The sequence below is a fragment of the Pomacea canaliculata genome, linkage group LG4, assembly GCF_003073045.1.
Source record: "Pomacea canaliculata isolate SZHN2017 linkage group LG4, ASM307304v1, whole genome shotgun sequence".
Lineage (NCBI taxonomy): Eukaryota > Metazoa > Mollusca > Gastropoda > Architaenioglossa > Ampullariidae > Pomacea > Pomacea canaliculata.
Window position 1 is genome coordinate 32,755,119 of NC_037593.1, and position 17,084 is coordinate 32,772,202.

The following is a 17,084-nucleotide window of genomic DNA, read 5'->3' on the forward strand; positions in this document are numbered from 1 at the left end:
TTGTTGAAGTTACTGTCACAAACGTGTTCTGTCGTCAGGTCTGTGTATGGCGGTGACGACTATGGATGGAGATTGGACTAAAGTTTTGTACTTACTCTTGTGACTCATGACTATTTCACTTTCCTACTGTTAACATTCTTGGTTCAGTGGGTGCACTACGATGGGTTACTTGGTGTTGGTCTGCTCGGGTGCTTGGACCTATGGTTCTAATAAAGTTATGTAGGTACAGGGCGCTCAGAAGGTGCGTATACTGAACTGCATTATAAGAATACATCTGTGAACTGGACTCTGCCGTAAAGAATATCTAAGAACTAAACTGAATCGAGGTAAAAATCCATCCACAGACTAGATTGTGCGGAAGATATATATATTGTCAACTAGACTGTGTCCGAAGGAGAAAAGTGTGAAGGAATTACAATTCAACAGTAGATACATGGTCCTACAAGCACGGCGTCGTGAGAACTTGTAAAGAAAAGTTTAAATTATTTTTATACACTGTCAGTTTTTATTTATTTATTTTAACGGGACAAACATTCAACCAACAACAAAAGACATGGTTTGAACGGAACAGACTGCAGAAAGAATAAAGATGATGATGAAGAAGAAAGGTGGAGTAATCAATGATTGGAGATAAAAATTGTAGTGAAAGTTCAAAAGCATTAAGTGTGGAGGGAAGATGTGAGAACAGGAAGTGTGCACATCGTACAGCGCTCACCCACACGACCGTGAAGCAAACAAAATCATCAGGGTTTCCTCGATGTACATTTTTAATTCAATGGTCACGCGACTATATCGCAAAGCATAAACGAAACAAGAGTCAGATACACATGGATACACGCATCTACAGGTGAGCAAGTTGACAGTCTACTACACGCACACACACACACACACATACACGCATGAACGCGTACTGTGCAGTGAACAAGCGTGTAAGTACACACAATGTCAACATAGACAGTCATAGTTTACACAATAACATTGCTGACATTAAGTGCAGTTCAAGATACTGCAGCTAACATGTCCCAGAACCCCTTACCACGAAAACTTTAAGTTGTAAACAATTAAAATGTAGGTAAAAGAAAACAGAATAAGGAACTGAAGCAATTATTTTCTGCACACTCATTCATTGAGCGTGAAGCTTTGCGTTTGACATGTTTTCACTGAGCATCACCTCAACAGCTAACACAGGACAGGATCCACAGGGAGTCTGTCTCCCTTCTCAGCTTTTTTCTCCATTTTGGCCAACCCCTCAGCAGGGGAGAAAAACAAATGCAACACTGAGCAGTTTAAAAATCCGTTGACAGAAGCAGGAAATATACCTTTTCTTGTGAATGAAACAAGTTCAATACTGAGCAGGTAAGATCCTCATGAACACAATACAACTAAGGTTAATATGTACACAGAGAGGTAACAATCGCATGACCGGTTATAGAGAAGAGGAAACTGTTTGTAAACAAGAAATGGGGTTGAGGGTGGGTGGCTGGTGTTTCACGCCGAGCCAGCAACTAAGGCTATACAAGGCAGCCACTCTATGCAGAGAAAGAACAGCGTGTCCCAGACGAGATCGGAACCCGGGACAGCCAACTTTCACTGTATTGGTGACAGGTGCTAACCGCTGCCCTCCTAAACGCAAAGGCGACCAGAAAAATGAAATACAAATTTTATACACAAAAGCAAACTGAACTTATCATATGCAAGCCTTCATCAAGGCGGATTTCAAAATAATAGCTTTTCAAACAAAGAGTTGTGTTGTTATGGAGACAGCGGACTCTAGCGAATGTTATTCTCACTGTTTTTACTTCCCATGGAAAGGTGAGAAAGAAAAGGTATTAAAAAAATCGCGTTCTTTGTGAACGACTTTTTAAGACAATATTAATCTCATGCATACCGAATTTTGTAAAAAATAAAATGTCCTAAAAGAACAATTAAAAATTGTGATCACATTTGTTGCAGAGTGTGATTACACATCCTACAAGTTAATGAGCAAAGATTCTGTTTGTCTGATAAACTTCCAGGCATTTTCTTTAGTTCTTTCATTCGTTCTCACGCATCAGCACACCTCACACTAAACAGCAAGTTAAGAACAATTTTCGCACGACAATAATACTTCAAACACTTCTAAGCTCTGCAATTTAGAAAATTGTGTACCAAACAAGAGCCCAGATTTCCAGATTTATGGTCAGATTCTTACTCAGTCCAGCCCATTTATAAAATTCTTGTTGTGTGAGAAGTCAGGCCGGGATATCTGAATGTCAGCTTTTTTTTTCAATATACTACAACACACTATTGTCTCTCGCTTAAACCGACATTAAACCAGACAAAAATTCACACGGAAGAGAAAATTGTAGCCATGAACCATTGAAATTCATATAATGCGTCTCTGTGAAATTGTAAATCATTCAGCATCCCAGTCCCCACAAGCAGATGGTAGATGAGGTCACGTAGCCAAACCAAAAAGACACACCCACCGATCGCAGCCCTCAAACCACAATTCCACATTTCGATCAAATAAATAATTGACGGCCTTACATGTTTTCATACGAGTATATCAAAATACTACTCAAACAAGTCTCAAAGTACAACGGCGAGATTAGTGTTCTTTATTCAACAGGAATGTAGAGGTTGAAGGTGTGAATGTTTCTGACAAAGACCAAAGTGTCAGTTGGCAGACAGCTCACCCCTGTTTGCACCACGTCAGCACAGGTGAGTCAGTGATGTCAATAATCTGTGCCTTGTGCCAAGCCCTCTCCGACTCGGACACTTTATGAAATTCCTACAGATTTACATTACACAATGGACTGCTGACCCCTGCCGCCCCTTAATTTAGCAAAACGAGGCCTAGATGTAGACAGGTACGTCCACTCCACTTTTTGTTTGCACATGCGCTGTTGCTGATCCCCAAAATGTCGACCGAATCTTAGACAAAAATATTTTGTCAACTAAATTTGTTCGTACAATTTATTTTAAAGGAAAGAAATATGTCTAGAGTCCTACCAACATCATTCAGTTGTCCCACAGCACACGCGCTCACCCAAGCCTGCACGTGCGTCTTCCCTGGCTGCACGAGAGCGAGGCTGCGGGTAGTCAGCTGTCTACAGTTGTAGACATGGAGCAGCACAAGGCATGAGTCCAGACCACAGACGCTCAGTCGTGTTGGGTATGTTTTACCTATGGGCGGGGGAAAACAAAGAGGAAGGGTGGGGTGACCCTACACACTCAGGATTTCTAGTGGGCAAGGGATGATACGAAATCTCTTACACAGTAGGACTCCAGCAGCTATGTCAGACGGCCAATACTTGGATACCTCTGCCTGCAGAGGCTTCTCGAACAGTCGCAGCATGAGGATTAAACTACGATACAGCACTTAGACCCAAGTGTCACAGCTAGTACCAATGCTTTGTATGCTATGACACATTTGCGCAAACAAAAAAAAAAGCTGTTCCCATTTTATGAAAAATAGGAAGACATTAAATTTTTATCCCCATCATTTCTGTTGAAGATAATAACCAACGGACCCATGAACAAACAGACTGATGCTGTGTTGTAAAATATTCCTTCTCAATGTCTTTAAATGCCAGTCGACCTTGTTAAGAGAGAAATTCAGTTTATCAAGTAAAATCTCCAAAACAGCAACGAGGACAAAGTTGAGGCACCGGCAATAGAGCCGATCTATTAAAAAAAAAAACCTGCCGCAATTTTTGCACCAACAGAAAAATATAAGGAACCTAACAGTAATGCTGTTTCACATTTGGGCGTATTCTACTTAGCGCTCCTAGTCTAGAAATTGAGCAAAGGCTGTAAGCCAATGGGAGACAACTAGAAAGACAGACGCTGTGCAGATTTATCTCCCTTAACACGCACATCGGATGCTGAACTTGGAACTACTTGCCTCTCTCGTTGCTGGTTCTAAAATCACTTTTAATAAAAGAACTGTTTTACACATAATATTCTCTGTAACCACAGACACACCGTTCAGTCTTGTCAAAATAATCTCAGGTCTTGTACGATTTCTATGAACTGAGTGGAGGCTTGTTAGGGAATGTGGGAGGCGAGGGAATGTGCCGAGCTACTTGTACCGACTGACACAGCGGAGTGCGGTAGGAACACTGAACCACCAAGCCATGCCACCCACCATTAAACTGCACACAACACCTCCGATCTACAGACCATCAAACTACACACAACCTACCAACAAACACACTGACATCACACGAAAGCCACCACACTCCCATCTCTACCCGGGAAAACTGTCGTCAACGACTCAAGTGCTTCCATTAAAATCATATCTAAATGTTCGCCGAACCAGTTGAAAAAAAAATTAAACAGTCTGTTTTTTAAAACAGTCGTCCCTGTTATCCTGGAAAGTGCCTTCTTCAACTTCGTCAGCAATGGGAGAACTTTTTAAAACATCGTGGCAGATGAAAATACATCGACTGAATAACAGCTCGCCTTTTGAAGTCAGCAACTTTTGTTATACATTATTTCGCTCGAATAAGAAGTCCAATCACTACCCGCATCCCCTCCCCAGTCCCCACAAAACACACACACACAGGTTCACCCATGAAATGTCAGAAATATCAAGCAAAATCTACTCATTGATCAGATTTGAAACTTTCACACAGTTATTACATACTAACTTTTACTGGACGAAGTCAAACATAAAAAATTTTCGAGATAAAATCGGCAACAAACAGGATTTAGAATATTTAAAAAAGCCAACTCACCCACCAACCGAACCTAATAAAATCCCAAAACCGTGAAACGATGAACCAAATTTGAAAACGTTTTCTGTCACGCCCACCCACTTCACCCCACCCATCTTCAAAACTGCCAAACGAACACAATCTACCGTTTATGATTTCAAACAAGGTTTTGTAACCTCTGAGTCTCATGACTATAGTCTACGGTTGATTAATAATAAAAATAATCATCATAATAAAGCACGTGTACAGCGCATTTCGCTGCCGTTCAGCGAGCTGACTGTGCGTTGACAAACTAAAGATTACGATCGCAGCTTGCAGGTGCAAAACATGAAAGGTTAAAGAGAAAGACCGGGAGGGGGAAGGGTGTGAAGAAGTCACCAACTACTGTAGGTGTAACAACTAATCAGGTGCGGGGTAAACAATGAAGTCGTCTCCATAACGAAAAGGAAAACCTCGGACACGCCCTAGTCGGCCGCTGTCGTCATCAACATTTCCTTCACTGAGCTCGTCTGTCACGTCATGACTTGAGCTCGACGAAAAAAAAAAAAAAAAAATACTGAAAAAATAAATAAATACCTGAACAGTCAAAGAGCAAACTCACAAAAAGAAGAGTCGTAAAATGAAACAAAACTGCAAGCCGTTCCCTGCAGTGACAAGAGTCCAAGTGAACACAATGTGGACAGTAGGGTGTGAGCGCCATTCACCCACCCGAACTAAAGTCTGGTGTTTCAAAGTCCACGACAGAGGTACTAGAGGGTGGTACAGACCGGGTGGTCGCACGAACAACGCCAGCTTTATCAAACACACAGAACTTTGTACGAAGGCTTGAGCACTAAAATGTTGTCAACAAAATAAAACCAAACAGCCATTTGTGACCAGAGAGAATCCGTGTACTTAATTTCTGTCGCCACATTTTTCTACACCAAACGCACGCGTTTGAAATTTCTCGTACATCTGACTCGAGGTAATTATTATTACTGATGGAAACCGTGCGCCTCCCTACTAAAATAGTAGACAAATCTTTAAACATGGCCACGTCTCATAAGCACTCCCCACACCACCCCTAACGACAGGTATCGGTGGGTCGGACCCAAGGGCGGGTGAGCTTGTTCTGGGTCCAGTCATTGAAGGACGAAAACTCCACAAAACTCGTGTTTCTGCGTTGTTATTCGTCTAAGCTGTTTCTTTCTCTAGCAGCGGATCCCTACAACAATAAAGGGGTTTGTGTGAGGAACACGGAGGAGTTCTTTGGTAACCAAGTGAAGTTCCGAAGCGTCAAACCCTGGTGCCTTGGAGAAATGTCTCATTATAGTGGCAAAGGTATTGGCAAACAAGATTGGTCTCAGTATGCTGACTAAATAGTCCAAGTTCTAATGTTGAAAACGTAGGCCCTAATACCTTCACCCAGCTACCTTCACCCACAGCTCTGCAAACAACTGGTCAAACGTTTGATGACGTCAGCTCCGTCGAGTAAACAACTTTCCATAGTCGATCCGACCACCGATTACAGTTTATTCAAATTATTCTTTTGCGGACACGAGTGCGCATAAAGGACTCAGAGTGAGACACACCATAGCCAATGATAGTATCGTCACACTGGGCAACAAGTTACCTTCTAATCCAAGGAAGAGCACACCTGTACTCTTTCACACCTAGCCTTTAGGTATTCACATCAAAGAGACACGCAAAATCGAGTTGATCAAATCTTAAGCTTTCAAACTGAGTGGATATGCAAATGCGCGCGCGCACAAACGACGCAAGCGACAAAGACCAACGTGCGACCAATGCCGAGAGATGAGACTAAACCAAAATTCCTATTTCAACATGAATTGTAAGCGGTAGTCGAACCCACTATGGCCTGAGGTGGAATCGCCCCTTGACACAGGCGCCCCAACAATGGGTTGTCTTTTCTGTCACCTGTGATTTCTTGTAACGGACTGTGCCCACAGCTAGCATACAGTGGCAAACTTGTTCACTACATACACACTACATCAGTGTTTAAATACTTTCTGTCTTCTGTCACACGGCACAACGACATAGGCTTTCATCGGTATGGCTGACTGTTTCAAGGGGCAAAAACAACATTACCAAATACAAATAAATATAAATACAATTATATTTAAAAGCAATAAACCACTGATTAAGTTATTTTTGTTAAGTATCAAAATGGTTCAAATTAACAGTGGTAGTGGTACTAGGGGGACGCACAAGTAATGAACAATATCTGGTGAGAAACCAAGGGTTAATCATATAGGTGGCGCTGCGTCACTAGGAGGACAAGAAGTTGTGGACTACCATAAACAAAGGAGACTGAGATTCCGGGTGCACGTAACAACGCCTTGCCTAGTAATCATCCTGGAGACACCCAGACACGTGGAGTCGGCCACAGCGAGGCAGTGAACCCTGACCCCAACTAACAGAACTGGCCCTGACGGTGACTAGTGCCGAGGGTGACAATAACCAACATGATAAAGGAGCCCAACATGACTTGCATACTTCGCACTACTTGACAGAGGTGTGTGTCTGTGTGTCTGTGTGTTGCTGTTACCGTACACAGGCATCCTCACTCAGCCTGACTACCTAACACACAGCCTACGACTTCCCTTCGCTTGTCATACTTGCAAGAAAGACTCTCTCTCTCACCAGGTCAAAGCGTGGAAAATACTCTACGATGCTGTACATATTCAAATAAACCACACCGTGAAAACAACAACGATTTTCATCAGCAGCTAAATCTCAAACCTCAGGGAAAAAAAAAAAGCAAATTAAATGTCGATACGTAGACCTGCCTGTCAGGGGAATTATTCCGATTGTTAATTAATATGGATCAGGCGGATGAACGCTTTGAAAACGTTCTCCCAAGCAGAAATTAAGCAGCGGAAGACACAAGGGATGAAACAAACGAAACACGAATGTCAGCAGCTTGGTCACGGGATGAAAACTGCTGCAGACCTAGTTGGAGTCCGGATGGTGTCTGTGCCATGAGATTTAGTCTCTCTTTGACAAAATGAAAAGATCTTTTCATAATTTAAGCCTACTCTGAGAAAAATTGGCTCATTTACATATACAATCGAACACTAGCTAGGTGCTTATTACACTCACCTCCCCGCCCCCACCACACACACACACATAAGCAACACGTGACTGAAGATAAAAGAAAGAACACTGAAAGACTCAGACGGCGACAAATATCAATGGCGCAATCTCTGTGTCTGTTAGGACTTCCTGACACACAGGCCTGGACACAGCCTGTGCTCATTTCCAACTCGATTACTCAAATTAAAGCAGAAAAATATCACGAAATTCAAGCAGTCCATCTTGAAGCACTTTTCGCAAGTGTGCAATATGCATGCACGGTACACGCACTGTGTGCACGCCACTCCACGCGGTTTGCACTCCCATCATCAGACACACTTACCGATACACCGACGGTTGAGATCATGTGGACGACCTACCGCTGACCGGTAGAGAGCACCAGCAGCGGTAACATCAACTGTACATTACTCCCGTGCAATAGATACACACCAGCATTTCACTAGTTCACAGTTTGCTCCTACCCGTCAAAACAAAAAATCTATATACGGCAAGAACCACGCTAAGCAAAAGGCTTTCCAAATCTTCCACCATATCCGTTTTCTGATCCACTGGAAATGGTGAGTACTTAAAGGCAAAACCTTTACCAAGGGATTTCTATTCTGATGAAATATTACTGTCCAGAGCTGAAACTGAATTTCTCTCCCTCCCCACTCCCTTAGTTGCACCCCCCGTCAAAAGCGAGCAGAAAAAAATTACTAATTGATAAACAGAAGCCAGAGGAACCAAACTTTTTCGCTTAATCATTACCTGGTGTTACTCTTGTGTAATGCTTGGCAACGTGTACCAACAGACACGCCTGAGTGCTAAGAAAACCCCGAAGCCTGTGACCGTAAAGAAAAAAGACAGAAAATAAAGATCTTTAGTCTTATGTGGAATAGTTTCAACTTCACTCTGTGAATTAATGTTTGTCGCGTGCAGACGCCATCCTGGCATACATCACACGCAGCATCATTCTTTGAAATCTTCAACCACGCATCAACCTGGTCCACCATTTCTCGCCTTCTGCCTCCCTTGGTCCACGGTACCCCAACACCCCAATCGTAAACATACTAGGACACTACTCACTCCATTAATGCATCCTGTCACTCAAGGTAAGCCATTTTTTCCAAGAATTAAGTCACTGGGCAGCTTCTTCTATCGGGATTGTCTGAAAGGCGTCAGGACAGAACGCTGGTCATGTGACTCAGCTCAGGTCGGTGGCGCTCGCGTCTTCCCTCGTCAAACGACTTTGTTGCGGACGATGTCCAAGCTGGCGTAATACGAGACGTTGAGTAGCAAACGTCCCGAGTACTCGGCCACCGTCATGTTCAGCAGCCACTCCTCCATGCAGCGGAGGGTCAAAGGCTCAAAGTCGGCGTAGAATTTGTTCGCGAAAAGTTCCTTGCGCGAGGTCAGCCAGCGAAGGTCACCCAGACCGAATATGCAGACACTGCGCACGCGCTTCCCGTGGCACGGGAACCGGAAGTTGTAGCGCCCGACGCCATCTTTCCAGTTGGTGTTCCAGTTGACGAAGCGCGCCAGGTAGGGCTTGGTGAGAGCGTTGGTGTCCGGGGAGCCTGCGACAAGACAAACGCATTGTTACATGATGACGACAACGAGGCTGCACTGGAGAAACCACATACTGTTGTGTGACGAGCACACTGCATACAACCTTTATTATCATAATAGTTATTCTTCTAATATACCTATTAAAAACATATATAGAAATAAGACAGAAAGTGAGCTGTAAGTGGCTCACTGCGTCTAAGGCATTGAGTGTAGAAATGTAAACCCAGCCATCACCTAGCATCCTTGTCTAGCACGATCAGGTCCATGTACACTGGATGGACAGTTTGCCTACTCTGTCTACTCCAGTTCATCATATATCCACACCACCTCTACTTTGTTCAACGTAAGTGTTGCAGCGACAGAACCTGCTAGAAAAAATCGCTCGGCTGTGTGCAGTCAGTGGTGCACCATCCTCTCCAGTCTTTCTCCTGCTGTCTCGGGGAAAACACCACTCCCAATTCCCCGCTCCACTCGTAAATTTACTGGAGACATGCATCGCAGAACTGAACTCTTACTTCAGGACGATTTTTTAAAAGATATTACGCCTCCAGAATGCACAACAACAACACACACATCAGGTACGAAGGCCGCCGGCTAGCTTATTTCCTCCCGCAGCCCAGCAAGGCCGCCATCAGGACCTTCCTGCTGTCACGTGATTCGCTCACGTGATACACAGACAAAACGTGTGGAACTGCTCAAGACATGTAAGACAACCTGCGATAAGTAAAGTTAAGCCGAACTCATTTGAAGTTTCCTTTTAAAACCGACGGCACACTGTACAAATCCTAGTGTTGTTACTTGCTCTCTTTTATTTATTTACCATGTTTATTCATTTAACTTTCATGTATTGTATGCTTCTATTCACTAATATGTGTGCAACCATTATTTCATTTACATCAAGGACATTTAAATATTGTTTGACTTACAGACATATGCAAACATTTATTAACAAACATAAATAATTCATAACACAACATTGTAAGACGCGTTTTAACAATAAAAAGACTGACATTACAATGGCCTCTCCTTCTAATTGCGCAATTTTTTGTGTCCCTGTGTGTCTGATCTACCATCTTTCGCTGCTTTATTTTAATATATATATAATGCTAAGATAAGCCTATCAGCATCTATAAACTCTGCCATCAGCTATTGTGACGCACAGGGTCAAAGGGCATACTTGAACGTTCGCTGTGTGACTAACAGTCCAAATAATTTTGGCCAGACCACTTTAAAAAATAGGTATGCCAAACTGTTTTGTTTTCTTTTTGGTTGTTGTTTATCATTTGTCACGTGGCAATAAGATGGCGGAGATGTGTGACGTGGATGTGAGGCGTGAGTGCTTCCTGTGTGTCCAGGCGGCTAGGGACTCGGTCTGATCGCCTTGTGAACACACTCACTAACACTGCTTGAGTCATCTCCACTGGCAGGACTACGTCAAGCAGCAGTTGTAACATCCTCTCAAAGCCTAGTCGCTGATAAACAACTCCAATAAACCTGCCTTTAGAGGGGGAGGTATGAGCATGGACCTCACTTATGTCATCACCAGCTCACCCATCTTCTACGCTTTATTCTCGCCTGTCGTCGCCCAGACATTATCAGTATACACAGGTTTTTTTTTCCGAGATCCCGTGACCAGACTCAGGAAGCATCAGAGTATCGATAGTGTTGCTGGTGTTTCCATAAAACACCTTTGATTGGGAGAGAGGTATTCGATGATAGCAAACCCAGAATAATTAAAATTTCTAGCGTGCCCCTCTCCTGCAACCACCTCGCTGTCCACGCTCTCCGGGACACGCGCGGAAATAGTCACGTGCTGCTTGAAACCGATAGGGACTGGGGCTTGTCCTCTCATGTCCGGACACACGGTCGTGCGACTCAATTCCTGGTCCACTCCGCAGCTTAAACAAACTCTAGTACACTGTACTTACAAGTGCACTGCTGGCAAGCTGCGCTCTCGTGAAGGGGAGAGGACAAAGCTCAATTACCTCCCCCGGTCCGGACATGACAGCATCCGCCTAGTGTCGGGCGCAGGAAGGCCAAAGGCGGATGGGCACAGGGGGGCGCCAGGAGCTCAATCAACAAAATGAAATATAGAATACCACAACTGCCACCTCCAAATCTGTCGTCGCCTCAGGCCATTCTCTGGGACGAATTTTCTTTGGGGAGCGCTAGGATCTCAAGTGTTGCTGACGAGGGCACAGGGGGGCGCCAGGAGCTCAATCAACAAAATGAAATATAGAATACCACAACTGCCACCTCCAAATCTGTCGTCGCCTCAGGCCATTCTCTGGGACGAATTTTCTTTGGGGAGCGCTAGGATCTCAAGTGTTGCTGACGAGGGGTAACCTTTGTCGGATCACTGCGTATCACTGATCACTGGGTATCACTGGGTATCTACCCGGAATCAACTTCACGATCACTTTCCGAGAAGGGCTTTTGAAGCGCCCTTTTTAAAATAAAGAAACACAAATTACACTGAACCGGGATTGACTGTCGAATTAACGCGATTTTACTAAATGGTGCTATAGGATAATCAGTGTAGATGGCGCAGTCAGTATAATAATCAGAGTAGATGGCTGACATGATCGACCCGCCACCTAGCGCCTAGTGACGTGAAGTGCCTAGAATTGATTTCAAAAGACAATGTGTAATAATAAATGCCAGACAGACAGCATGTTGTGCATGAACTGCTTTCTAGTGCTCAATATAGAAATTAATTGTGTAATTATTTCTGAGCCAGTAATGGTCTAAGATAATATCCCACAGTCTTGGAGCAGAATAAGGAGAGCAACAGAGATCGTATCTACGATTTGAACAGCGAATGTTGACTCAGCAGGAGCTCTGAGTCGGAGAAAGCAGGAAGGAGAGAAAGAGAGATATTAACTGATTGATTCAAGAGTGATTGTTCTTGAGAAGACAGCAAAACATATCATTTGGAAACCAATATTACAGAAACGTATGCAGCGTGCGGAATACGAGTAGGCATTAAACCTCACTATTATCTCACACATGTAGCCAACCTTCATGTCTACAAGACAGTCAAGGAGTGAGTGGGTGGAAGACAAAGAGAGATAGTTCATAAGTGGCATTCACTCAATTTCAATGATAAATGTCCAAGAACCGGGGTCTCCGTGCACCCACTCAATACCCACAGACACCATTCAGTCTTTCACTCTGCTTTACAAGCAACAAGCACGAGCAATGGAGTGCACGCGGGTGTGATTTCACCGGTGACAGATTGCGGAATCTGCCTTCACGTTGCCAGGGACGCGCACTTGCTCCCACAAAAGCATTGTTTGCCGGTTGTCACAGCAGTTCTTTGGAATTCTAAATAAGCGTCCCTGTAAATAAATGCAGAGTCAAGCTAGTCGGGTATGCGACTGTCCCTGCTCCCCCTAATAAAAAGCCCTCACAATATGAACTGACAGCTACCCTTGCCTACCGTGTTGATTTTGTCGCTCAGGAATTAGCAGGACCCGTTCAGCCACGGGACCAGATCGGCATTTAATTTGTCTGAATTTCAGGCGTTAGATTCCACACCATAACTCCATACCACCTGCAGTCTGAATGTTTGTCTAGGTCGTTGCTGTTCACGACGGGTGGCAGTACGGGGACACTCCCTGACCGTCTCCAGACATGCTGAGGGTCAGACGGGCCAAACCGTTTCTCTAGGGGCTGACACTCTGTGCGGGTCAAACCATCGTGCAAGCGAGGTGGCCACTGGGTGGTGTGTGTAGGTGTGAACGCTGTGTGTAGAGAACCTGGTAGTGGGAATCTTTGCATTCGAGCCTGGCGGGGTTTGGTGAAGGGGAATAAGAGGGGAGGAGGGTTACGTCAACAGCTAATATTATTTCACGGCACAGCGACCTTACTTATGCAATCGTCTACAGTCTACACAGTAGAACTGCACCATCTGTTACACTTCACTGCCATGCGCCTTGCTAGCTAAATACCACTTAGTTTCTTCTGATTATTACTTATTATCTTTTTTTTTGCACACACCGCAGCTGCCCGCACCACTCAACTGGATCTTCGCCTCTCGTTCGTTAGCGACATAACCGTCAAGGGGAGCAAGCTTAGAAAACACCATCTCCGTTTCCCTACACAAATGAGGTCCCGAAGGACCCTACCCCTACCCCGTTCGGTGTTTCAAATTAATATTAAAATAAAGAACACCTGTAGTGTAGGCAAACTGAGACCGGAAAAGACGTAGTGGTGTCGTGGAGCTTACCTCTGTAGGAGCCGGGCACCCTCAAATGGGGGTTGTGGTTGAGGGACGGGAAGTAGGTCTCGTCGGGCATCTCCGTGTTGCTCACCCACTGGAGAAAGTCGCGAGCTACGTGGGAATGTAGTAAGTAGTCGACGAAGCCTCGACACGCTATGATAAACACCATGCCCTTGTAGGGCATAATGGCGTGCGGCGGCTGGAAATTGTTGTACCATCGTGACGTCATGTCTCTGCACAGACATCAATCAGTAATCGATAACTAAATAATCAATCATTGCTAAATAAAACCTGAAGCAAAATTCTGTAATTTTATTCCCAACAATCAATCGGTCATCAAATAATGGACAACTGGATAAAGAAATAACAAAACACTAGCGTGTTTGTTGACAATGACACTGATTATTACTTTTTGTTCTGCTAGCGACAAGTTGTGGGGAGAGGGTTAATGAAAAAATAACCAGCAACTAGGCAAATAATTAGAAAAAAATCAATCACTAACTGATCAATAATGTAGTAGTAATAACTGAATCAGCAAAGTGCATTTACCCGTATGGATGCGAGTTCAATACACTGCACACGAAAGACTACAAACAAACCGACAATCAACCACACACACACACACAAACAAACACAAGCATCAATAAACGGACGACACAATGACAAATGTAAACTCGGAGCATGGATGAAGATGAAGAACTGAGTGGAATAGTTGGCCTGATGATGCGCCTGATGATGCGCCTGAGAAGGAGGAGGAGGAGTGTCTGCCAAATTTCTCCCGTCTGGTTCGTGTGTGTGTGTTCGTGATACAAGCAGACGATAGAGACAGAGTCGGGTGGTAAGGCCTCAGTAGCTCGGGTACCCTGGGTTGATATCGTGAAGACAGCAGAGGCTGTTTTCACATTCATCCATCTCTATGTGGACTTTTTCTTGATCGGTGTATTTTTGTCTCTCGTGCATTCCTTCCCTGCAGCAGCTTTACTTGTGTGCTTACAATAAAAATAAAATGGTTACATGAAAGCATCAACAGCCTTCACAGAACATCTGCGATCAGTCGGGTCAGTCGTGGAACAGTCACGTTTGTTTGCTACAATAACACAGTAAACCATAGGGTAAGGTGGACAAAATAAAACCCTTGAAAGGCAAGCTTCAGATTTAAATTGCTAATTACTTCAGCGACAGGGAGGATAGTCACACGTGGCCTGACGAACACACACAGGCGGCGCTGCTCGTCAAAGGCGCTGCCATTGAAACTGGAGTCTCGCCGTTGACTGTCAGGTAGTCATCAGACGATTGTACAGCACAGTGCTGCTTTGAACAGGTGTGTAAAGGTAGGGACAGGAGAAACAACAGATGACAAGATGTGTGTGTGTGTGACAGACACCGACACTGGCACTGACGACACAGCTCGGCCAACGTCAAGGGCGGGGGTGGAGTGAGAGAGTTATATGTATTAGGACAGCGATTGTACATACATATACATATACATATATACACACGCACTGCAGTCTTCAAGACACAGTCTCATGCGTTACTGGGCGAAAGAGATTGAACATTATACACGCCCATGTACACTCATCAGTAATTATTCATACCTATATATATATACATTCTTACATATGAGCAACACACAGGCACAATTATACTTTGACTTATATGCATAACATTACACACATTTAATTATACTGTTGTACCACATGTACACCGAAGGAGGGAAGGGATGAGGGATAAAGGAAAGAAGAGAAAAAAAAACTGCCAGCTGGAGGTAAATCCCACAAAGCTTGCTTGCTATAAATTCTGAGTGGAATATGCTTTAATCGTTTTGTTTTTCTTGAAATGACGAATACAAACGATGGCCAACCGACTGCTAAAAAGGCATGATGGGATTGCATGCGTCTTGGATGACGTCAGCACCACGTGCTTATCTACGTGGCCGTCTCCCTGTCCCACCCTCCTCCCTTTCCTCCTGGTGTAACGGTCGAAGTGGTCGTTGCCTTAATACGAAACTCTAACACCATCGATCAGCTCAAAATTTTTTTTTAAATCTTGAAAATTCAGATGACAGCCGATAACGGCATTATGACAGCTTGCAGCCTGGCAACCGATGTGTGTACCCTACAACACACGGGGTTGAAAAAAATACCTAGAAAAACAACCAAGCATAATAACAATAATAAAAAAGACTTCACGATCGGACTTCATCAATTCAATGTAAACATCGAAGTGCAATGTCCGATTCCACATGTTTAACTTAGTGTGAAGGCACTGACGTTGAGAAATTTATTTGCCGGATGGTCAACACCCAGAAAGAAGTTTCTAGATGCTGCTCCATTTGCCCATTCAGACCCTGTAGCACCGGGGCTTGAGCTCTTTCAAAGACGGAAATGGAAGTCTTGCCTAGAACTGTCAAGCAAGCCGAGCACGAAAATATTTCGTGATTATAACACAGATAGTGTCTCCACACACATACACACAATGGATAACTGTGACACCCTACCCCCTTGACAATGGCAACACTTGATACACTAATGACACATTGTCATTGTCCGTCTCACTTGGCCACACGCTCAAATCCCCTACCCCAAACACAAGCCCACTTTGTATATCTGTCAATTTTAATATGTTAGAAGTAAATAAAAGAACCCAACTTGAAGTAAAGGGGGGGGGACTAAAAAAATGAGATTTCAAATATTCTAACAATATAAGTAGGTCTGTTTAGTCGGGTGCAATCTTGGGTAGGTGGGAATTCCCCCTCAGTTTGGGATACTCGACTCAGTCATTAGAAACCAAAAGTACACTCCCTCCCTAGACCTTCAGTATTAGTGTGGAATAACTTCAAACACTCACATGAGATCAGTCAACAGTGGGGGTTGGGAGGGCAAGGAAGTGGTTGATGGTTCACTTTCTCTTAAACGCGGCGCTGTCAGGGGTTCAACGCTGGAAATAACGACATTTTAAAAGATTTTAAAGAAAGTTTTCCCGTCAGACCCTAAGAAGAGTAAGTAGTAAGTTCCTCTCACTACAGCGAGTATAGAGCACACACTGGAGTCACGTGAAGACAACCTTGTGGTGGTCATGCCCTTCAAGACTGGGGCAGGGAACAGGTGGGACAGACGGGTTTGCAAGCCCCGAAAGGTTTGCTTGTCAACAGTACGTGACGCCAGCAGCGCCCCCTGGCGGCAGACATTCAGGGGCTCGATAGCGGATTAAACAGATTACACGTGACTCCCTTCTTTGTTAGTTCCGGACAATACCAACAGACTTGACACCACAGAGCACACGGCAGAAAGCGAAAGCCCGACCTCGAATGAAGCATGTTCGATCATCTCTTTCCCATCTTTCTCTCTCTCTCACACACACAAAGCGGTGTGGAGGTACTGGTGACGTTCATCGAGCTAACAAGCTGTATCACGACAAAGCAGTAAACAAGTTCACAGCTACCCCGAAACAATATTAGACCTTAAGACGGTCTACTGAGAAACGAACGACACAAGAAGTTACCGCTAGCAACA

The 17,084-nt window shown here is 44.2% G+C and overlaps 1 protein-coding gene across 3 annotated transcripts in view; it reads right to left on the minus strand.

Moving 5' to 3' along the window:
- Window positions 1-743: 743 nt before the first annotated feature.
- LOC112561191 (beta-1,3-galactosyl-O-glycosyl-glycoprotein beta-1,6-N-acetylglucosaminyltransferase-like) overlaps window positions 744-17,084 on the minus strand; it is a 46,185-nt gene continuing 29,844 nt past the window's right edge. For all 3 annotated transcript variants that reach the window (XM_025233506.1, XM_025233507.1, XM_025233508.1), the window contains exons 3-4: window positions 13,579-13,805; window positions 744-9,355 (exon numbers count right to left, since the gene is read on the minus strand). In XM_025233506.1, coding sequence (XP_025089291.1) covers window positions 9,018-9,355; window positions 13,579-13,805 — 565 coding nt within the window. In that variant the 3' untranslated portion in view covers window positions 744-9,017. The remainder of the gene's footprint in view (window positions 9,356-13,578; window positions 13,806-17,084) is intronic.